The 24,330-nt window shown below is 30.5% G+C and overlaps 2 protein-coding genes and 1 pseudogene across 2 annotated transcripts; 2 read left to right on the top strand and 1 right to left on the bottom strand.

Moving 5' to 3' along the window:
- The first annotated feature begins 4,646 nt into the window (after positions 1–4,646).
- Positions 4,647–7,020, top strand: LOC133317310 (serine/threonine-protein kinase PEPKR2-like; annotated as a pseudogene).
- Positions 7,021–13,171: 6,151 nt separating this feature from the next.
- LOC133317304 (paired amphipathic helix protein Sin3-like 2) lies at positions 13,172–16,685 on the top strand. The gene is made up of 2 exons (XM_061519168.1): positions 13,172–13,684; positions 14,721–16,685. Exons 1-2 carry the CDS (start codon positions 13,172–13,174, stop codon positions 15,750–15,752), a joined length of 1,545 nt encoding a protein of 514 aa, XP_061375152.1. The 3' UTR covers positions 15,753–16,685.
- A 3,512-nt stretch (positions 16,686–20,197) lies between these two features.
- On the bottom strand, positions 20,198–22,964 carry LOC133317302 (myosin-binding protein 3-like). Its single transcript, XM_061519166.1, has 6 exons — positions 22,906–22,964; positions 22,501–22,742; positions 21,725–21,925; positions 20,989–21,119; positions 20,487–20,780; positions 20,198–20,407 (listed from the first exon to the last, which is right to left on the bottom strand). Exons 1-6 carry the CDS (start codon positions 22,962–22,964, stop codon positions 20,198–20,200), a joined length of 1,137 nt encoding a protein of 378 aa, XP_061375150.1.
- Positions 22,965–24,330: the final 1,366 nt, after the last annotated feature.

Raw genomic sequence — 24,330 nt, 5'->3', positions numbered from 1 at the left:
TTGAGGGGAGACAAGGGAAGAAAGTTTTTAAAGTTTCAAATCTTTTATCAATTGACTGAAGAGAAAAAAAAATAAAGGAACTAAAATAATAGAAATAAAAAATTAAAAAAATTAGCGTCATCTTTTTTTTTTAATCTTTTCTCTCATTTTCTTCCATGTCATTAAAAAATTATTAGGGCCTCTTTAGATGGGTTTTTCTCTCTTCAAAAGTTGTTTTACTTCAGGAAAAAAAAAGCATGTATGGGAGAAATATGTTTGGACGTCTACTTTTAAAAAGAGTAAAAGTCATAAAAAAAAGTTAAAAATCTTTTTTTTTTAAATGAAAATTTTAGCTTCTAAAAATAACATAAGTTAAAACACAAATATTTTTTCAAAAACTAAATATTTTTTAAAAATCTAAATAACATTAACTTTTATAAAAAGTACTTCTAAAATAAATAAAATATAAAAATATTTTTTTTGAAAACTCATCCAAACAATCACTTATTCTCATAGAAGTGAAACAGAGCACTTTTATTATTATTGTGAATTTAAATTGGAATCAAGGAATGGGAACACCCATTTATCAAGTATATATTATTTTATTTTTTAAAAATTCCTGATATGAATTAAGAGAAATCAAATAAAGGAAATTCAAGAAAAAACAAAGTCAGGTATTGGATGAAGGAAATTCCTAAGATAGAAATTAGGGAACAAATTAGGGAGAAAGTCAAGAAGAATATCAGAAATTTGTGTAAGGAAAAAAGTCCAATATGATGACAATATTGAATGGTAATTAACCTGGTATTGACCAATCATAAAGGGGGAATAAATACCAATGATTTTCAGATTTCAAATTTGAATTACCATTTCAAAATCCAAGTTAAAGTTATTCATTAGTATTTTATAACAACTCCTACTTTATACATGTTCAATGTTAATATGATGACAATATTGAATGGTAATTAATATGATGAAAATGAGAAACGTGTGTAAGGAAAAAAGTCCAATTTCGTTAATATGATGACTATTAAATGGTAATTAATCTGATATTGAACAATATAAAGAAGGGAATAAATACCAATAATTTCCAGAATTCAATATTTGGATTACCATTTCGAAATCCAAATTAAAGTTATTCATTAGTTTTTTAAAACAGTTCCTACTTTATACACGTTCAATGCTTTTTCTTATATAATTTGACGATATTCATTTTTTTTTCTTACTAGTTCATTATTTTTCTTACCTAATTTGACCCTGTTGATTTTTTTATTCCATAACATGTAATTTGTTATTCCCATGGGATTGGCGGTATCAGATTGATCAAAGTTAAGAGCAATATTAAAAAAAAACTTTTTATCTTTCTTTCTTTATTTTTTAACTTTTCAAAAATTTTAAAAATAGCAGAGGTGAAGATTAACGACCCGTTTGAATGAATTTTTTTTTCAAAAATTGCATTTTATAAGTAAAAAGATATATTTTTCACTATAAGTTATTTTAGATTTCTATTATAAAAAAAGCAAAAATTACAGTTACTTATATAATTATATATAATAAATAAAATTTACTGAAATGTAGCTGGGGCTCCGACCCTACCTAAGCATAATGTGGTTCCGCCACTGATGGGCAAGAAAACAAAAAAAACAAATCGTCTAACGTCCAAAAGAATGGCTCCACACAATGGCGGAGCCAGAATTTAACTTTAGTTGGGGCAAAAAATTTGACATGTCAAACATTTATCATAATTACACATACCTTTTATTTTTTAATAATATAATATATGATGATTTATATTATTCATTTAAAAACATATTCTGAGATCAATTAGAATAATGTTTGGTTCATTACTTATTATGTTGTGGGAGGAAAGTGAAATTTTATGTTTGAAATGTTTATCGAAAAAGTTAGTGCATTTTTGTATGTTTGCTCTGATATATAATCAACGACAATTAGGCTGCGCATGACAATCATTCTGATTCCTGGCATTGTTTCTGAAAAGGAATGATTCTTTTCTATTTCTGTGCCTTGGAACAATTCTGAGAATCAGAATTACGTTTGTTAACATATTTTATTTTTATTCCGAGAATCAGAATTACGTTTGATAACACATTTTTTTTATTCCGATAATCAAAATTACGTTTGATAACACAATAAAAATCTATTTCTTTACTTTTGTTTATAGATTTCATCAACTGTATAAAATTGCAAATGACAATAGATTTTAACCGAAATACTAAATTTTATATTTAAAAAATTATATAAAAATTTATAATATTTTATTATATAGTTTTTTTTACGACAATTGCTAATATATAGTTTTAACTATTATTTTTCAATCGTCTTCACAATTCACATTTTTTTTTCTCATTCCCTTGACCATTTTATTTTTTAATATCATATGCTAATATATAGTTGTCATGCCTTAACCTCATCTTTGGATTGAGAGGAGAAAATGGAAAAAAGTTTTTAAAGTTTCAAATCTTTTCTCAATTGACTGAAGAGAAGAAAAATAAAGCAACTACAATAATAGAAATCAAAAATTAAAAAAAATTAGCGTCATCTCTTTCTTAATCTTTTCTCTCATTTTCTTCCATGTCATTAAAAATTTATTAGGGCCGTTTGGATGGATTTTTCTCTCTCAAAAAGTTGTCTTTCTTCAGAAAAAAAAAGCATGTATGAAAAAATATGTTTGGACGCATGCTTTTAAAAAAAGCAAAAGTCATAAAAAAAAGTCAAAAATCTATTTATTTTTTTAAACTGAAAATTTTAACTTCTAAAAATAACATAAGTCAAATATTTTTTCAAAAACTAAATATTTTTTAAAAATTTAAATAACTTTAACTTTTATAAAAAGCACTTCTAAAATAAGTAAGGTATAATTTTTATTTTTTTTCAAAACTCATCCAAATAAACACTTATTTCCGTTGAAGTGAAACAGAGCACTTTTATTATTATTGTGAAGGAATGGAAACACCCATTATCAAGTATATATTATTTTATTTTTAAAAAATTCCTGATATGAATTAAGATTAATCAAATAAAGGAAATTCAAGAAAAACAAAGTGAGGTATTGGATGAAGGAAATTCCTAAGATAGAAATTAAATAGAAATTAGGGAACAAATTAGGGAGAAAGTCAAGAAGAATATCAGAAAATTATGTAAGGAAAAAAGTCCAGTCTCGTTAATATGATGACAATATTGAATGGTAATTAACCTGGTATTGACCAATCATAAAGGGAGAATAAATACCAATGATTTTCAGAATTCAAATTTGAATTACCATTTCAAAATCCAAGTTAAAGTTATTCATTAGTATTTTATAACAACTCCTACTTTATGCATGTTCAATGTTAATATGATGACAATATTGAACGGTAATTAATATGATGAAAATGAGAAATGTGTGTAAGGAAAAAATCCAATTTGTTATTCCCATGGGATTGGCGTATCAGATTGGATCAAAGTTAAGAGCAATATTACAAAAAAAGCTTTTTATCTTTTTTATTTTTTTTTAACTTTTCAACAATTTAAAAAATAGCAGAGGTGAAAATTAAGGACTTGTTTGAATTTTTTTTTCTTTCAAAAACTGCATTTTTAAGGAAAAAAATATTTTTCACTATACGTTAGTTGCGATTTCTATTTTAAAAAAAGCATAAATTGCAAAAAAGTCAAACATTTATGTGAAATTTGTTGACTATTGAATGGTAATTAATATGATGAAAATGAGAAACGTGTGTAAGGAAAAAAGTCCAATTTCGTTAATATGATGACTATTAAATGGTAATTAATCTGGTATTGAACAATATAAAGAAGGGAATAAATACCAATAATTTCCAGAATTCAATATTTGCATTACCATTTCAAAATCCAAATTAAAGTTATTCATTAGTTTTTTAAAACAGTTCCTACTTTATACACGTTCAATGCTTTTTCTTATATAATTTGACGATATTCATTTTTTTTTCTTACTAGTTCATTATTTTTCTTACCTAATTTGACCCTGTTGATTTTTTTATTCCACTGATTGAGGAAATTTTTTAAAATCGTAATCAAATACACCCCTTGAAATAGTGACGCACGCAGGAGAACATAAACTGGAACATCCTATATTATATTAAAGGAAACAACGTTAGCTAAGCAAAAAGAGTGTGACTCTCAGAGAGTACCCGTCTTCTTTCTTTCTTTTTTCTGTGCTTGTCGTTCGCGTATTCCCCTAAAACTTTGATAGCAGATTTTTAGGGTTTCAGTCCCTGATTGAGAAACTACGTCGTAATAGTTTCCCAATTTGTGACTTTTTTCTCATTGCTTATACTCTCCGCAACGCATTACAGGATCATTGGCTGGGATTGCGAAGGTTTGTTTCTTTTTCTTTCTATGTTCTGGCATCTTCTTTTCTTGTCTTGCAGGGGTCTCGTGATGTGATGGCGCTTTTTGGCGCCATTACGTTGCGAGAAAGCTTCGGGGTTCGATTTACTTTCTTGAAGTTTAATATTTGTGTTTGGATGCTTTCCTTGTGGTTTTGCGTTCATTCATGATCAATCTGACTAGAATTCGTTGACTGATCTTTCTCTATTTTGACTGCAGAATTGTGTCTTGCGGCAAAAATCGGATTTTGCACACGTGATCAACACAAAGATTGGTGTTGCGTTGGTACTTTACTGATAGATGCTATGAGGATGAAAAGGAAAGGAAGTGAGTGTGACGAGTCCTCGAAATTGACTGACATTTTGAGATCCAATCATGGGTCTCCGTCGTCCAATTTTGAGACCCATTATTCGATGGAAGATTGTTCGAGGTTGAAGAAGAGGTGTAGAGAAAATACTAAGATAGACTCAGCTGGTTCCTACAAGAGTAGGGTGGCGGGTTTTGCCACTGCTCCTCCTTGTGGGACATTGTCTCTGATGACCGCGGGAAGAGGCCTAAAGAGGAAGATAGGTTGCATTGACGTGGCTACCCAGATGGGGAGGAAGAACAAGATTGAAGATGATTATGTTACTGGGGTGAGGATCGGGCAAGGAAAGTATGGATCTGTTTCGTTGTGTAGGTCTCTTGTTGGCGGCGCGGAGTATGCGTGTAAGACTCTGAAGAAGGGGGATGAGACTGTTTACAGGGAGGTGGAGATAATGCAGCACTTGTCTGGGCATCCTGGGGTTGTGACTCTGCTGGCAGTGTATGAGGAAGCTGATTGCTCTCATCTGGTGATGGAATTGTGCTCTGGGGGAAAACTTGTCGACCAGATGTTTAGGGAGGGCCCTTGTTCTGAACAGCGGGCTGCTAATATACTTAAGGAAGTGATGTTGGTCATCAAGTATTGTCATGATATGGGAGTTGTGCACAGAGATATCAAGCCTGAGAATATTCTGCTTACTGCTTCGGGGGGAAAATAAAGCTTGCTGATTTTGGCCTGGCCATGAGAATTTCTAAGGGTAATATGTTAAACCTGTTTGGATGATCTTCTTTTTTTGTTATCCTATGGTATATATATGTGCTAACTTCTATGAATAGAATCCTTACACAACCTGCCTTGTGTAAAATTCCATCCTAGTCATTCTGTTAATAAAAAATGTCTAGGCAAGTTTGAAGAAGTTCATCATGATGAGCTTTCAACTGAATTGTACTTTACTAATGTTACCCTGTACATAGGAGTAAAAATTGGAGAGTTCAGATGGTCATCTCCCTTAAGTTTACTATGTTCAGTATTCAATTAAATTTGCTAGCGGTCTAAGAATAAGAGGTCCTAGAGAAAATGCTTATAATAGTTTGAAGCTAACCATTCATACTCTAAGGTCACTTTGTTTAATTTTTAAGCATTTAAAAATATCAGTAATTCAATTGACATATATATAAATACACACACATAAGTAAAAGATACATACATGCATACATGAGTAATTTATGCATAGCCTCATTGTCTAGAAATTTGCATTGCAGGTCAGAACTTGACGGGTTTGGTTGGGAGCCCTGCATATGTTGCACCAGAAGTGTTGTTGGGTAGATACTCAGAAAAGGCGGATATATGGAGTGCTGGAGTGCTCCTGCATGCTCTGTTGATTGGTGTTCTTCCATTTAAAGGGGATTCACAAGAAGCAGTTTTTGAGGCTATTAAGAATTCCAAGCTAGAGTTCCAAACCGGGATGTGGGAATCAATATCTAAACCTGCACGAGATCTTGTTGGGAGAATGCTGACAAGGGATATTTCAGCAAGGATAACAGCTGATGAAGTACTTAGTAAGTTTATGGTAGATTATTAATGTTTTGTAGCGTGCTTTATCTCTCTTCCTCAATGATGAATACACCAAAGACTAGTTGTATTTGGTCTGATTTTTTGTTTTTTAATCTTGAAATAATTAAAATTAGAAATTTCCAAGTTTTGTTGAAAAGTATCTTTGCCTTTCACATGAATTCTTAATAATTAGAAGGATTGCCTTGTTTTGGTTGGGATAACAGTGGTGGGAATCTGTTAATTCTCACATACTTTTGTTAGTTTTTACTATGTGTTCTTCTATGTAGTTGAGGCTATCTTTTTCTCCCTAATGTTTTTAAACAGGAAATAAAATGACAGTACTTTTAAGTTTTAAGAACTGTTCGATTGTTTGCATGTTAAATTAATATTATGTGGTTCAATTTCAGGACATCCATGGATATCTTACTACACAGAACGTACATTGAAGATCCTGCCCGTTGAATCAAAGTTGAAGCACCAAAATGGAGCTGCTTGCCACAACTTTGTTGCTGCACCTGAACCTAGGTTAGGAAGAAACAGGATGGATGATGGGTTCCTTGATGAGGTTTCAAGCCTTTCTTCATCATCTGAAAGTTGCAATTCAGAATATCATAATGTTTGTGTGTGGATTGATGCACTTGCCAATGCAATTTCACATGTAAGGATATCTGAACCAAAGAGGAGCAAGTTGTGGGCAGTTCCAATTCATCAGCAAGGTTTATCTAACATGAGGGCTAACCTCTGTAAAGCATTTTGACCTACTGACAGGTTGACACCCCATAAACCACTATCTCTGCTGCTTTAGCTGGGGTTTTATAGTATACTTTGCCCAACACATTCTACAGTTGGCAAAAGTGGTTTACATTTTTTTCCTCTAAATAATGATTACTGAGAAAACTCAGCTAGTTGTACAGAACCTGTGAATTTGATATTAGTGTGTCACTGCATGTTTTTGCTCTTGCTGGAGCATGATAAATAGAATGCTATGATTTCACTTCAGTGAAAACTTGACCCTACTCATATGTTTTTTTGGAAGATTTTAATCTGAAACCATGAGTGCATAAGCGTATGTTATCCCTCCCATAACGCGCTGCATGTGTACTTATTTAGTGTTGGCAATTTGTATTTCAAGACATACTTTTTTGTACAGATGGTAGCGAGGAGTTTGACCTTGAGTCAATTATATATAGCAATGGCATTTACTTTGAAAATGGAGTTGACAGCTGCTTGCTTATTTTCACTGAAAAAAAAAGGAAAAAAAAGTACAGCTACTTGTGTTTAGAAGAGGCGAATCTTAACTACCGGGGATAGATTTTGAAAGGCTATAAAAGTTGAGATTCTTTATCTGTTAAGGTGAGTTTAAGGGGTAATCTAGATAATAGGTAGGAACATATTTAGGAAGAAGGTATAGTTGAAAAAGGAAACATTAGATAATTCAATCCAAACCGAAAAAAATTGGATTGGATCGGATCGGATCAGATTTGAAAACAAATCAAAACCGAAGGGATGATTATATGATCAAAACGAAGGGATTGGATCGGATGAATTTTGCTTCCAAAATCGATCCAATCCAGACCGCGAACACCCCTAGTGAATCATATGCTCGGAAAAAGAAAGAAAAGGTGCATATGCTTTGGAATATTTTTTTAACGAAGAGGGTAATTTTTTTTTTTTTTTTTTGATAACAGGTAATTTATTATTTAGATCTCTCATGAGTCATGATGATTAGGATTGGCTCATAAAATGCTAGATTGAAATTAATGTTAAACAAATTTGTTTATTATTAGTTAAAAGAATAGAAAAATATGTAATCATAATAAATTAATTCTAGATTGTAGTAAAAATCATCAAAACATAACCAATCACCAAACTGAATTCATAATTTTTATAAATATAATCAAAACAATTAGTAATTCATGAAAATTGTGAATTTAAAAATGTTTAAACCCAAAGTTTCTGGTTAGCTCATTACAAGTTGAGAGAAAAGTAAATTAATATGGATTGAATTTTGGTAACTTAAACCAGATTAATTGATAAGTCATGACTCAATTTAACAACTCCGGTATCGAGGTATAAGTGTTTACTCTACTTTCGCTTTGAGTCAACTATGTATTATGGTAAAATAAGAATAAAAATTTCATGGATATATCTTAAACATAATTTACTAATAAAATTGATTCATGAATTTTTGCCCTCATTTTTACTCTCATGGCTCAAAGTATTCCGATCAAATCAGGAAAAAAGAGAGGGATTTAGTGTGTCCTTTTAAAGGACGTAAATTATGTCCTTTTAGACATAAATAGTTTTGTCAATAAAGAGAGGACAAATGATATATTTTAATTAAAATACGAGATAATTCTCTTTTTGTTTTTATTAGAAGAATGGGATGATTCTCTATAATTTAACCTTATCTTTGGATTGAGGGGAGAAAAGGGAAGAAAGTTTTTAAAGTTTCAAATCTTTTATCAATTGACTGAAGAGAAAAAAAAATAAAGGAACTAAAATAATAGAAATAAAAAATTAAAAAAATTAGCATCATCTTTTTTTTAATCTTTTTTTCTCATTTTCTTCCATGTCATTAAAAAATTATTAGAGCCTCTTTGGATGGCTTTTTCTCTCTTCAAAAGTTGTTTTACTTCAGGAAAAAAAAACATGTATGGGAGAAATATGTTTGGACGTCTACTTTTAAAAAGAGTAAAAGTCATAAAAAAAAGTTAAAAATCTTTTTTTTAAAATGAAAATTTTAGCTTCTAAAAATAACATAAGTTAAAACACAAATATTTTTTCAAAAACTAAATATTTTTTAAAAATCTAAATAACTTTAACTTTTATAAAAAGTACTTCTAAAATAAATAAAATATAAAAATATTTTTTTTGAAAACTCATCCAAACAATCATTTATTCTCATAGAAGTGAAACAGAGCACTTTTATTATTATTGTGAATTTAAATTGGAATCAAGGAATGGGAACACCCATTTATCAAGTATATATTATTTTATTTTTTAAAAATTCCTGATATGAATTAAGAGAAATCAAATAAAGGAAATTCAAGAAAAAACAAAGTCAGGTATTGGATGAAGGAAATTCCTAAGATAGAAATTAGGGAACAAATTAGGGAGAAAGTCAAGAAGAATATCAGAAATTTGTGTAAGGTCACTGTTCCCCCGCACTCCGGATTAGTCCCATAGCCGGCTCAAAGAGTCGAAGCTCGTGGGGATACCGGAGGGAGCCAACTCGCACTCAAGAGGCAATCACGCCTAATTTAGGCGTCACTCATCAGGTGTTGACATGTGTCATATTTTTTTTCAAAAAAATATAATTTAATCATAAAACTTCTGAAGGCCATAATTTTTTACTCGGGTATCCAAATCGGGTAATTCTTTTTTTGATTCCACATAAATTTTCGAGATCGACGCAATAACATCTTATTTGACATATTTTATTTCTCACAAACATAATTTAAATTTAAATCAGGTAATCCTTCTTCCTTAGAGATTTAGAATATTTATTTAATTATTTCCTTTATTAATACAGATTTTTCAAATTGATTTTTGAGTTTAAATCACAAATCAAATCTTTATTTTGTTTTCCTTATTAATAATAATTGTTATTTTTTAATTTAAATCACACATCAAATCTTGATTTATTTTTTATATTAAATCACAAACCCAAAACACAGAGGCTTCTGAGTTTAAAAATGTGACACGTGTCAACACCTGACACGTCACCAATGACGTCTAAATTGGGTTTCAATCAAGAGGCAATCACGCCTAATTTAGGTAATTTTATTTTTGAAAAAAATTCATAAGCCATAATTAATTTCAGACCATAAATAATAACTTAGAAGCTTATAGCATTAATCATTAATTTCAAAAATAATATTCTTCTTCCTTAGAGATTTAGAATATTTATTTAATTATTTCCTTTATTTCTACAGATTTTTCAAAATGATTTTTTAGTTTAAGTCACAAATCAAATCTTTATTTTGTTTTCCTTATTAATAATAATTTTAATTTTAATTTTTAATTTAAATCACAAACCAAATTTTTGTTATAATAAAAAAATATTATTAAAAAAAAATTAAATCACAAATCAAAATTTTATTTATTTATTTATATTAAATCACAAATCCAGAACTCAGAGGCTTCCGGGTTTAACGTTTCTTATAATATTATTCTTGCAAATTTAAATTGTGTTTGTGAGAAATAAAATATGTCAAATGAGATCTCATTGCGTAGATCTCGAAAAGTTATGAGGAATTAAAAAAAGAATTACCTGATTTGGATACCCGAGTCAAAAGTTACGGCCTTCAGAAGTTTTATGATTAAATTATTATTTTTTTGGAAAAAAAATATGACACGTGTCAATATCTGATAAATGACGCCTAAATTAAGTATGATTGCCTCTTGAGTGACGCCCAATTTAGGCGTCTTGAGTGACGCCCAAATTGGTCGTTATATTGTACAATAAATATATAATTATTTCCAAAACTGTAATAAATGCGTAATTAATTTATTAAAAAACATGGACTTAATTTTTTTGGCTAATCCCGTCAAAGCATTTGACGTATTAGGTCTTGAAGTTTGATAACTAATCATGTCTAATTTGTTGTCCTGCACAAGTTTGATAATCAGGTCTTGCTTGGGTTTTTTCTTAAAAAAAAAAAAGCTAAAAACAAATTAAGTGATAGGACCATGTTTAAATAATGAGTTTGATGTTTGTCATTTTAAATGACATAAGTTATATTATTTTAGGAGAGATATAGAGATAAGAAATGAAAATCATGGGAGAGAAAGTGAGTGATTTTTTTAATTTAAATTTTAAATAAAAAATAATTTCTTGTGTGAATCTCTCTATTAAAATGATGTAACATCTAGAGCGCTGACGAGGGCAGGGAGTAATCGCCGGTGCAAAGGGGCACGGACAAGGAGCGGCTCCTGACAGGCTTCCAGCGTGGGGTTACATGCATGAATGAATCGAATCGACACCCGAAAGAGAAGAATTCCAAAGACTGTGCAGGTATGAGACTGCACAGTTTGAGAATAGCTTATAAGAATCAATTGGTACTACCTATACTAACAAGATGCATCTGCTTTTCGGTAGCCCGGATCGGAAGAACTCCACAGTTAGGTGTGCTTGACTAGGAGCAATTATGGGATGAGTGACCTCCTAGGAAGTTTTCCCGGGAAGTGTGCGAGTGAGGAAAAAGCACACTGAAAAGTCTCGTGTTAGTATGTGGGGATAGTCATTGATTCTTGAAGCGACCGGGCGTTACAAATGACATAACTTTATGTCATTTAAAATGACAAACACTTTCCACTTAAATAATATGGTGTTGAATTTAACTTGCTTTCTACTATGATAGGCACATTTTATGTATCTAATTGTATTTAAAAAGTTATAATTTATTCTAAATTATTTGTCACTTTAAAAAAAAAATATTATTTCCTTAGCTCTACTTTATTTTTTTATTTCTACTTATTGGAATAAGAATGATTTAATAGAGTGAAGGTGTAATATAATCAAATAAACTTATATTTTCATTAAATCGTAAAGAATTTAATGAATTATTTAATTTTTGTACAAATCTTTAAACAATGATTATTTTAAAACTAAAAGAATTTGTGCTTTTAAATTTTGTATTATGTACTTTTAAATTTTGAAACAAAACTTTATCGTATTGTGTACTTTTAAATTTTGTATTTTATGTATTTATATAGAAATTTTGACACAACCTATGCTTATCATATCAGGATAAATAAAATTAAAATATATTAAGTATAAATTTTATGAATTTTAATTATCATTTCATTTATGTTTTTATTTTATTTTATTTTAAAAACAAGATATATTTTAAAGTTTTTTTAATAATTGGCATGATTAGATTTAATTTGATTTTAAATATATTACTTTTAAATAATATATTAAATTAAATTAGTAGAGTCATTAATTTGTTGATTGATCCATCACTCCAAGGAGATATAATAATACTAATTCATATCTTTGAGATATATAAAATTGGCAAAAAAATTTAATTATTGCATTTTAATTAAATATTACGCATTTATGGCAGTTTTGGAAATAATTACGGATCTATTTTACAATGTGACGCCTCATTTAGGCATCTCTCACCTAAGGTTGACACGTGTCATTTTTTATAAAAAAATAATAATAATTTAATCATAAAACTTCTGAAGGCCATAACTTTTGACTCGGGTATCCAATTCAGGTAATTGTTTTTTGATTCCACATAACTTTTCGAGATCTACGCAATGACATCTCATTTGATATATTTTATTTCTCACAAACATAATTTAAATTTAAATTAGGTAATCCTTATTCCTTAGAGATTTAGAATATTTATTGAATTATTTCATTTATTAATACAGATTTTTCAAATTGATTTTTGAGTTTAAATCACAAATCAAATCTTTATTTTATTTTCCTTATTAATAATAATTGTTACTTTTAATTTAAATAACAAACCAAATTTTTTTATAATAAAAATAAAAATAAAATTTAAATATAATCACACATCAAATCTTGATTAATTTTTTATATTAAATCACACACGCAGATTGGTTCACAATCCAAAACTGTAAAAAATTAAATCACATATCACAAATTTTATTTATTTTCTTCTATCAAATCACAATCCAAACCTCCAAAAAAAAAATCACAATCCAAATTGCATAATTAATTAATTAAAATGCAATAATTAAATTTTTTTCCCATATAAAATTCTAAATCTAGCCTTTTAATTGGTTCCCACCGCCTCAGTTTCCATCGTTCTAACGCAACAACGTGAGAGAGACAGAGAAAGAAGAAACCCTATTTGTTGTTTTTCTTGTTTACCTTGTTGTTCTGTCCGATCAAACACTTCACTCTTTTTTTTTCTTTCTCTTGTCGATCTACTCGACTTGTTTTCCAGCGAATTTTCCTAGGAAAATCTGGAGAACCGATAAAAGATGAAGAGAGTAAGGGATGAGGCTCCTCCAAAGAAAACGGTTGAATTTGAAGAAGCTATTAGTTTTGTGAACAAGATAAAGAAACGATTCCAAAGTGATGAGCATGTTTACAAATCGTTCTTGAACATTTCCAATATGTACCGCAAAGAGCATAAGGACATAGGTGAAATTTATAGTGAGGTTGCTACCCTGTTTAAGGATCATCGAGATTTGCTTGAGGAGTTCACTAGATTCTTACCAGATAGTTTCGCAGCACCTTCTACACAGCATGCTCCGGATGCTCGAAATTCATTGCAGCGCTTTAGTGAGCGGAGTTCTATGGCACCCATGATGCGGCAAATGCAAGTATATCGACGAAAGAGGCTTCCTTCTCATGATCGTGAGCGTGATCTGAGTGTTGAACACCCTGAGATGGATGATGACAACACAATGATGAACATGCACAAGAAGCGGAGGAAACGTGAGAGTAAGGATATGAGGATTAATCGTGATCAGGATGAGAGAGAACCTGATCATATAAATGCTCAACAATTTCTTGAGGTATCCATTTCTCCCCTTTTTAACGGTTTTATTGGATGATTCTTTCTCTCTACATTTTCATTTTCCTAGCTCATGGGGTTGGGTTTGCTAGAACTAATCTGACTTATAACTTATTACCCCAAAGTTATTGCTGATTATTTAGGACGAAAAAGTTGTTTTCTGTTAGTTGAGTGTAATGCAGTTTTCTCAATCAACCTAGTTAGTTTGAGTATAAGAAGGAATTGGAGTGAATGTAAACTTATTTACATAACAGAATATAATTTTGTGACTGAGTAGGTTCCTTTTTTATTTTTTATTTTTATTTTTTAAGTTTGTTCTGTTTTTTTTTCTTTGTACGTCTCGTCTGTTCTAGTATGTTTTTATGTTTGTTGAGTAAATGTAAGTATGAGAGAGAGAGGGAGAGAGAGAGGAGGAGGAGAAGAAAGAGAGAAGAGATCAGAGAAAGTTTCTGAGTGAGAACTGTGTTATTGACTTAAGATTAAACTGATTACAGTGTCCCCCCAGCTCAGCAAATCTAACTTCTAACAGAAACAGAGCTGGCACGAAACAAACTCTTAACAGTTCAGAAACTATATCACAAAACACAGAGTTGTCTTTTGCAGTATATATAGAAAGGATACTGATGCAGAGTAAATCATATGCGTTTACTCTATTATAGGCATTACATTTAAGAGAATAAACTTTAATTTAATATATAAGAATGTATTCTACTTTTTTGCCCCTTTCTTTCATTCCCTATTTAGTACAGACGGCTTGTAATTCTTGATTTGTTTTTAAGATGGAAATTGTTATAGGATTCTTTGATGGACAACGATTAAAGTGCCACATTTTTTGTAAAAAATTATCTGAATGTCACATTTTGTAAATTTTTGTTCATAATGTCACGTTACCTAACTCGCTTACAACACCTGGTGAGTTAGGCGTTGTCACATTTAGATGGGCGAACATTATTTATAGAATAAAAAATAATAATATTGTAAAGACTCATGTGAGATTTTTGTCAATATAAAATAATAACAGCAGGGATTTGAACTTGCAGCGCTTTCATGAGAAAAAGAAATCTGTCAAGAAAGCTGAAGGTTTTGGGTTGGCTTCAGACTTTTCTTCTAAGGAAGACAAGGATACCTTAAAGAACATGTATAGTCAAGCATTCAGTTTCTTTGAGAAAGTTAAGGAGAAGTTGAACAGTGCTGATGACTACCAAGCTTTCTTGAAGTGCCTTCATAATTTTTTCGTCAGTGAAATAATAAAAAGGAATGAATTGCAAAATTTGGTAACCGATTTACTTGGAAAGCATCTTGATCTTATGGTGGAATTCAATGATTTCCTGGAGTGTTTGGAAAATATTGATGGGTTCCTTGCTGGTGTCATGAGTAAAAAGTCACTAAGATCATCAAAGTTGGAGGACAAAGACAAAGACAAAGAGCAGAAGCGTGAGATGGATGGAGCTAAAGAGAAGGAAAGATACAGGGAGAAGGAGTACATGGGAAAATCCATTCAAGAACTTGACCTCAGTGACTGTAAACGTTGCACTCCCAGCTACCGGCTTCTACCTGCTGATTATCCAATTCCTACAGCTAGTCAGAGATCTGAGCTTGGTGCTCAAGTATTGAATGATCACTGGGTATCTGTGAGTTCAGGAAGTGAGGATTACTCTTCCGAACATATGTGCAGGAATCAGTACGAAGAGAGCTTGTTCAGATGTGAAGATGACAGATTTGAGCTGGACATGTTATTAGAGTCTGTGAGTTCTGCAGCTAAACGTGCAGAGGAATTATATAATAACATGAATGAAAATAAGATCAATATGGAGACTCTGAACCGTATTGAAGATTACTTTACTGTTCAAAATTTAAGGTGCATTGAACGTCTATATGGTGACCATGGTCTTGACGTTATAGACATATTGCGTAAAAACCCAACTCGTGCGCTCCCTGTAATATTGACTCGACTGAAGCAGAAACAGGAGGAATGGAGTCGGTGTCGTTCAGATTTCAATAAAGTTTGGGCTGAAATTTATTCTAAAAATCACTTAAAGTGAAGCAGCAGAAAGAGGATGATATTCTTCAGTCTACTATTGCAGCTGGAAACAAATTAGTTCGGTATTCATGTGATATGAGAGTATGAATGAGGCTGATGGTAGAGTAACTGAGGTAAAGAATGTTCACCGGACTAGTGTAGCAGCCAGTGATAAAGAAAATGGATTATTTTTTGGAAGCTTCACAAGCTTCCACAAGCAGCCAGTGATTTTGGTTTTTCTGTTTATGTTTACTCACTTCAATTCTTTTTCATTACTGGTTTAATGAATTTTATTCAAGGTTAAAATAATAATAATTAAAATTGGTTCTTTTTCACTTCAATTCTTTTTCACTTCGGTATACGGGGTTCTATTATTTTTGTCACTTCAACCTTTGAACCGGAAAGAACAAACTCAAAAATTGAGTTTTTTGATCTATCTACAAATGTTATTATTTGTTTGTTTTATAAATCAATATGTAAAAAGTTCGAGTAATAAGGGACTCGATTATATTTAAGTGAAGTCTTAATTGTGAAAACGAAAAAACAGACATTAAGAGAATATTGTTCCTTTGAGTAAGTTCACTCGACTCAACTCGAAATAATTGAAATTCAATGTATTTTTTAAATACTAAGAGTTTCTGGAAGAAAAAAAGTTGCGGGTTTTTTTCTACCAATTGGGGCCCTCCCTTCACCACCCCTTTGTTTTATAAAGAACAATGGACTATCAAGCCTCTCAGTTGGGGCGGTTATATTTATTATATTTTAGACGTACCACCCTTACTATCTAATTATTTATCAAAGTCGAAATCAGCAATAGTTTTTTTTTTCTTTCTATTTTTTTATTATTGATTTCAAATTGATATAACAATAACCAATCAAATAATAAGAGTGATAAGTCTAAAATAATAATAAATATAACTTTCTCCGCTTCTCAATTCGCTATAACCTTTTTTTCTCCATCCTAACCAAGTTAGTACTCTCAATTTGCCGTTGATTTTAGAGTACATAAAACATCTGGTGTGATTATGCACGTCAAAATTTTGTTCCGGCACACGCTATGCCATTTGTTTGATATGCCCTCGGTTACAATACTATTCTTAAGAAGTAAATTATTTTGAGATGATCAACATTATATTCATTTCGCTAATTACCATTTTCAAATAAAATACTTACATATTCATCATAGTTTAATGAGGCTACTATCCTCCAAAGGTCGCCCAAAACTTTTTACCTCAATAATAATAATAATTTTACAGTTGAATATAATATTTTCAATTATATGTTTTGGATTGAGAGTATGAATCGATGATAGAAATATGAATTATTTAAAATAAATAAAAATATATCGCTAAGCATATTTTTGAAAAAATGATAATTAATTAAAAATATCATGATTCATGAAGAAGTAATTATAAGGTCTAAACAGTAACTTCAGTCATCATAACCACAACTAACAAATATATACAGATTATAATTTATACATAATCGATACATTATTTTGCCGTGTGAAATTTTCCAAGCTCAATACTGTTAACACACAAATTGCAAGTTCTTCCTCACACATAACTTCCATGTAGGGATTTAAATGGATCAAATGGTCTATTAAGTGTTTATAATTCGGTCTAAGTAGGTTAGGTTTGACCTAGCTAATATATTTAGTAAAATAAAATAGGCTTGGACCTCAAAAAAAACTTGTTTAGAAAACATTTCCTTTTACAAATATTGACCTATACGTCAGTATATCGTATTATTTAATTTAATTCAAATAAAATAAATAATTATTTATATAAATTTAACTAATAAAAATTTATTTTATATATATATATATATATATATTATCTTTGATAATTATTAAAGATTCGTAGGCTTAAACATGTTAATATGCCTAGGTCATATATTTTGATTTTTAAATATAGACAAGACCAAACCTATAATGTAGAGTACACCAAATTAATAGGTCAAACCAAGTTCAAAATATTTTATATAAACTTAACGTATTTAGGCCAAAACCTAATCTGACGAGTGGTAGTCTTAATTTCTATTTAATTTAGTGGTAATTATACAAGAGTAGGGTGGCGGGTTTTGCCACTGCTCCTCCTTGTGGGACATTGTCTCTCTGATGACCGCGGGAAGAGGCCTAAAGAGGAAGATAGGTTGCATTGACGTGGCTACCCAGATGGGGAGGAAGAACAAGATTGAAGATGATTATGTTACTGGGGTGAGGATCGGGCAAGGAAAGTATGGATCTGTTTCGTTGTGTAGGTCTCTTGTTGGCGGCGCGGAGTATGTTTTATGGGCTGAATTGTATTAAAGTGCAGGTAAACTTTGGGCCAAATTTAAAGAAGTAAGCCCAAGTTGATAAAAAGAGGTAAAAGAAAAGAAATTTTAACTTTTTGCAAATTATTTTTCTTTTTATACACAGAAAAGGACACATGGCAATGAAAGATGAAAGAAGAAGATGAGATGGAAATTTGAAGGTCGTTGGATGCTTGTTTGATATGAGGGACAACATCAATTTGAAGATATATATTTTTTTTTTTTTAAGTAGTCTTTGTTTTGTAAAAAGGAGTGGAACTCAGAACTTAGTGGAAGTCAGATTTTCATGTTGAAGAGAGAATTCAGTTTTTAGTTGTAATCAGTTTTTACATTTTGAGCGCTTTAGTTTTCTTTGAGAGTTTCTTGGAGATACATGCATTTTTCTTCTATTTATCAAAGGATTAATTCAAAATCAACAACAGTTATTTTTTTCTTCTATTTTTCTATTGTTGATTTCAAATTAATATAACGGTAACTAATCAGATAATAAGAATAATAAGTCTAAAATGATAATAAATATAACTTTCTCCGCTTCATAATTCGCTATAATCTTTTTTTCTCCATCCTAACAAAATTAGTCTTCTCAATTTGCCGTTGATTTTAGAGTAAATAAAACAATCTGGTGTAATTATGCACGTCAAAATTTTGTTCCGGCATATGTTATGCCATTTGTTTGACATGCACTCTGTTACAACACTATTCTTAAGAAGTAAATAATTTTGAGATCTTCACCAAAAAAAAAATTATTTTGAGATGATCAACATTATAATCATTTCACTAATTACCACTTTCAAATAAAATACTTACATATTCATCATAGTTTAATGAGGCTACTGTCCTCCAAAGGTCGCCCAAAACTTTTCACCTCATAACAATAATAATAATAATAATAATAATTTGACAGTTGAATATAATATTTTCAATTATATGTTTTTGATTGAGAGTATAAATCGACGATAGAAATATGAATTATTTAAAATAAATAAAAATATATCACTAAACATATTTTTGAAAAAATTATAATTAATTAATGAATATCATGATCCATGAAGAAGTAATTATGAGGTCTAAACAGTAACTTCAGTCATCATAACCATAACTAACAAATATATACAGATTATAATTTATACATAATCGATACATTATTTTGCCGTGTGAAATTTTCCAAGCTCATACTGTTAACACCCACAACCTAACCTACGTAATGCAACATTAATGGTAAAGATCTATTTTAATCCAAAACCTTAATATATTAGGTGATATTACATTAATAATTTTATATCTTTCTAACATTAATCACTATACCACAAGTATATATTTATCATAATACTTTTATTATTACATTTATTATATATTCTTATATAATTCAATTAAGTAATTCAACCAGCAAGTTCAACAAGTGATTCATAGATTGAGCCAATGACTTGTCAACTTAGTATCTCAACCGAATTGATAATCAGTTTAATAACATTGGCTCACCTATTAACAAAATTCTTTTAATCACACATAAACCCAACTAAATATGGGCTCTATATGTACACACAAAAAAAAAATAAAAAAATATGAGCTCTACATCACGAGAATTGGTTGCCATAATAAGTCTTAAATGAAACTCCAAATGTGATGAACTCATCTCTAAGACAATCTAAAACAAAGTGCTTTGTGTTAGATGTCATATTGGATCCATTTAGAAGGCCTAACTTATCACTTCATTGAAGGATAAAGCTCTTTTTTATACTTCACTCTTCAGTGACAAAGCCACATTGGGGTTAGCTAGTGCCTTGGCACTAGATAATTTTCAAACTTTTTAGAATTTGTTGGCATAGGTAAAGGCTAAAATTTAGTAGTTATGCAAAACAGATAAAAGGAGCAGGGGATAAATTTTTGAGGAGCTCGCACAAAGATGTTGCAAGATTTCTTGAAGAAGATCCATTCCTTTGTCTCCATTCTGTGTGGATCCCTTACAGTGCTTTAGAACTCCCTATCTGTTTTAAGAGCTTGTAACCTCTCATAAACATGATCAACCTCCTCTTCAAAGGACACCTTCATACTATCCATTTCAAGTGTAGGAAATGAGTTTTGCATATCAAGTCTTTGTCACCTGGTCTTGATGAAAGCTCAATCAAGTTAAATTCATCAAGGAATTGCTCATTATATCACCACTGCGATAAGTTTTTCCCTCAATGCTTTGAACTCATCTAGAATGGACACCTTATCTTCCTCAAATTCTGCCAATGAATTATCAACAACACTTATATACTTTGCACAGTCTATTGCCATCTCCTCCAAATTTGAAACTGTATCAGCACTTAAATTGTTGTGGCTGCTTTCCTCATGGTTGAAGATGCCATTGTCTTCATCCTTTGCTTCATAGTTAATTAAGATCAATGGTTAGCTCATCCATGTTGCTGCAAGATGAAGAGGAGTCTCTACTTCTTACAATTCCATCTTTTCTTCTCAACACCCTCAATTTCTCTTTTCCTTCATAGTCCAGTATCTTTTTCCTGTGCTCTTCCAATTCCATTTCAAGTTCTTGCTTCTCTTTCTCTCTTTTCATCATTAAATCATTCAAAATCTGCAAAGCTTCCGGATCATACTCTGATTGCTCTTCCATCATTCTTTGGCACTGCAATGCTTCCATTTGCATTGCTGCTTTTTCTTCCTGCCGCCTGGTAATCATTGTCATTGTCTGGTTAGCAGCTATTGCAGAGGCACTTCTCTCTTCTTCTAGTTCCTGATATAAAACACTTAAAGATTCTTTCAGATTTTTAAGATGATTTTAGCCGTTTAATTGTTAAAACTGGATCACCACATTCTGCCTCACTTGCAACACTTCCATCCTCAAAGAGCATCAATTTCCTATTAAGGTAAGGAACAGAAGTTGGAGTTTCATGAGATGAAACAAAATGAAAAGAAAAAAAATAATGTATGATATGTAAAACCTTCATATGTTGTCCTGAGCAATGAACACAAAAGGCATTGGGAACTTCAGTATCATCATCATTGGTTGAAGATTGATCTTCTTGTATGCATTGACAAGAGCAGTCTGGTTCATGAAATGGAGGCTTATTGGCTGGGGAGAAAAAACTTCTTAAAATTGTTGATATTTTAAATATATTAAAAATGATATCTCATGTAATGTATGCAAACGTATTACATCTACATATGCTAATTTCAATTGATGAACTAGTTACTAGGAAACATCGAAGTGTAAGTTCTAACTTATACTCAAATGCAGAATATGATAGATCATAAATACCTCCCACCATTGCTTTCCTTTTGTTTTGAATAGTTTTTGCAACTGATATGAAAATTTTCTATTGAGTCTTCCAAACTCTTCTCTGCAGCCCAGATGGTGTGCAGCTCTATAGTAGAGTGAGCTCAGGGACTCATGAAGCTGAAGATGCACCCTTTTATAGACTCCTCCATCATAGAGTCTGTTCAAGTGTGCACTGAAGATTTCAGATGATTGCAGACCAAATACAAAAGTAGGTTAACCACTACAATAAGTGGACAACATTAATAGACCATATACGGTTCTCCATTATCAGTAGAGAACAATATAGGTGGACCACATAAAGTCACACCAGGTCACACCACTAATCACTATTACTTTTACTAACACGAACAACACAATTGCAAAGGGAGTGTGTAAAGTTCTTTTAATTCTTAACACACCTTGTCTATTATCTGCTTCTTCTATAGCTGCTACTGCATTGCTACCTCCATTGGATAAAGCTTGAGACTCACAAAGATTATTCTGAGCAATGAATTCATCAAAAGCATTTTGAACTTCAGCATTATCATCACTTGTTGAATATTCATCTTCTTGTGTGCATTCATATGAGCAGGCTGGATCTTGAGATTGAGGTAGATATGCTGCATGACCAAAAACTTGTGAGATTTTATGGTCAAAATATATGACAGGATCACTCAAATAATCGTACTAACCCATTATGTTTTCATTCGGTGACTTCAATAAATAGAAACATGAAACGTGAACAACCCAAGTTAAATAGATGATGGTTAAGAAATTCTAAAAAAACATGTCCTGTTCCTTTTGTATTATCCGAGGTTCTGAGGAAGATTCAACATTGTTGCCATCATTTGGTAAAGTATGAGCTTCTTAAATAGTAATCCTCCCTGGAAGTGACTCAACTACAGTTTTAAATCTTCAACTTCCAAACCTATAGAATTCTCCAAGCCTGTCATGTTTGTATCCAAGCTTTGAAATTCTCTCAAGTTTGTTTTATAGCTGCATTCATATCCATTGTGAATAATGCTGGCACTTCAAATATACTTGATTGTGCTCTAATAGGTGACTCAGTAGCAAAACTTTCAATCTTTTGCTCCCTCTCTAATGCATGAGTTTCACAAGCTACATGATTCTCAAAATGCAAATTCAAGTTTTCTATCTTCCTTCATCCCTCTCTTTATCCTTTTCATCAGAGTACAAGTTTGAGAAAGAACTTTGCCACCTCTCTGAGGATAAAAGCTTTCAACAGCACAAACTATATGATGCTTATCTTCTATCCCTTCGTCATCATGTTCATGATCTTCCCCGTTGTTGCTCTCAAACTTTTCTTTATCACCTTCTTCAATTTCATCATCTATTACTTCTAAAATTAGAGTCCCTTTGCTTGTGTAATCCCCATCACCCCAAGAAGGCTTCAATAGCAAATATGCAAACCTTGCACTGCATTTTATGAAGCATATTTAGCAGGCAAAAGCACCGTTGTATGAATTTTTTGTGGAAGATTTTCAATTAAAATTACATTTGATAAGTTTTACCGGACTATAGTCAAACATGTCAAAAGGAATGACGAAATCAGTCTCATCATGTATTGTTACGGGACTACTGATCCACTTTGAATTGTGCAAGCAGTTCCGTAAGAAAAGTTAACGGCACCCAGTCCATGTCAACCACTCCCGTCAGACAAACCAACGCAACTAATGAAATTAAATTAATCCCGTCAAAGTATTTGACGTATCGGGTCTTGAAGTTTGATAATTAATCCTGTCTAATTTGTTGACCTGCACAAGTTTGATATTCAGGTCTTGCTTGGGTTTTTTTTTTTTTTTTTAAAAAAAAACTAAAAACAAATTAAGTGATAGGACCATGTTTAAATAATATGGTGTTGAATTTAACTTGATTTCTACTGTGATAGGCACATTTTATGTATCTAATTGTATTTAAAAATTTATAATTTATTCTAAATTATTTGTCACTTTAAAAAATAAAAATATATTATTTTCTTAACTCTACTTTATTTTTTTATTGCTACTTATTCCAAATGATTTAATAGAGTGAAGGTGTAATATAATCAAATAAACTTATATTTTCATTAAATCGAAAAGTATTTAATGAATTATTTAATTTTTGTACAAAACTTTAAACAATGATTATTTTAAAACTAAAATAATTTGTACTTTAAAATTTTGTATTATTTACTTTTAAATTTTGAAACAAAACTTTATCGTATTGTGTACTTTTGAATTTTGAATTTTATGTATTTATATAGAAATTTTGACACAACTTATGCTTATATCATCAGGACAAATTTTGAAACAAAACTTTATCGTATTGTGTACTTTTGAATTTTGAATTTTATGTATTTATATAGAAATTTTGACACAACTTATGCTTATATCATCAGGACAAATAAAATTAAAATATATTAAATATAAATTTTATGAATTTTAATTATCATTTCATTTATGTTTTTATTTTATTTTATTTTAAAAACAAAATATATTTTAAAGTTTTTTTTAATAATTGGCATGATTAGATTTAATTTGATTTTAAATATATTAATTTAATATATTACTTTTAAATAAAATTAGAAATAATATATTAAATTAATACATTATAAACATAAATGTATTTAAAATATTTTAATTTTTTTTATCCTGGTGATATAAGCATAAGTTGGGTAAATTATTCCTATGTAAATACATAAAATACAATTAGATACATAAAATGTGCCTATCAATATAGAAAGCAAGTTAAAATGTGCCTATCTCTCAATTTTTATAATAAAACACGTCATTTTTTTAGGGTTGGTACATCTTCTGTTAATTTGTATTGTATAATATTTTAGAAAAATTAGTAGAGTCATTAATTTGTTGATTGATCCATCACTCCACGGAGATATAATAATACTAATCCATATCTTTGAGATATATAAAATTATAAATCTAGCCTCACCAAATAGATTGAATTGGTTCCCACCGCCTCCGTTTTCATCTCAAAAGAAAATCTTGCTTTTCAGTTTTCACACTCT

This window comes from Gastrolobium bilobum, unplaced genomic scaffold, assembly GCF_033153095.1.
Source record: "Gastrolobium bilobum isolate Gb01-03AN ecotype WA unplaced genomic scaffold, APGP_CSIRO_Gbil_v1 utg41773, whole genome shotgun sequence".
Taxonomy (NCBI): Eukaryota; Viridiplantae; Streptophyta; class Magnoliopsida; order Fabales; family Fabaceae; genus Gastrolobium; species Gastrolobium bilobum.
The sequence above is the reverse complement of the archived record's forward strand: the minus strand, read 5'-3'. Positions and strand labels throughout refer to the sequence as shown.

Excerpts from the sequence above, each read along its gene's own strand:
- LOC133317304 (XM_061519168.1), top strand. The coding sequence starts at position 13,172 with ATGAAGAGAGTAAGGGATGAGGCTCCTCCAAAGAAAACGGTTGAATTT. Across the intron at positions 13,685-14,720 it reads AGGATGAGAGAGAACCTGAT|AATAATAACAGCAGGGATTT; the intron begins CATATAAATGCT and ends TTGTCAATATAA.
- LOC133317302 (XM_061519166.1), bottom strand. The coding sequence starts at position 22,964 with ATGGACTGGGTGCCGTTAACTTTTCTTACGGAACTGCTTGCACAATTC. Across the intron at positions 21,926-22,500 it reads CAAAGTTCTTTCTCAAACTT|CATATCTACCTCAATCTCAA; the intron begins GTACTCTGATGA and ends TTGGTCATGCAG. Across the intron at positions 21,120-21,724 it reads AGAAGCAGATAATAGACAAG|CCAATAAGCCTCCATTTCAT; the intron begins GTGTGTTAAGAA and ends TTTTCTCCCCAG.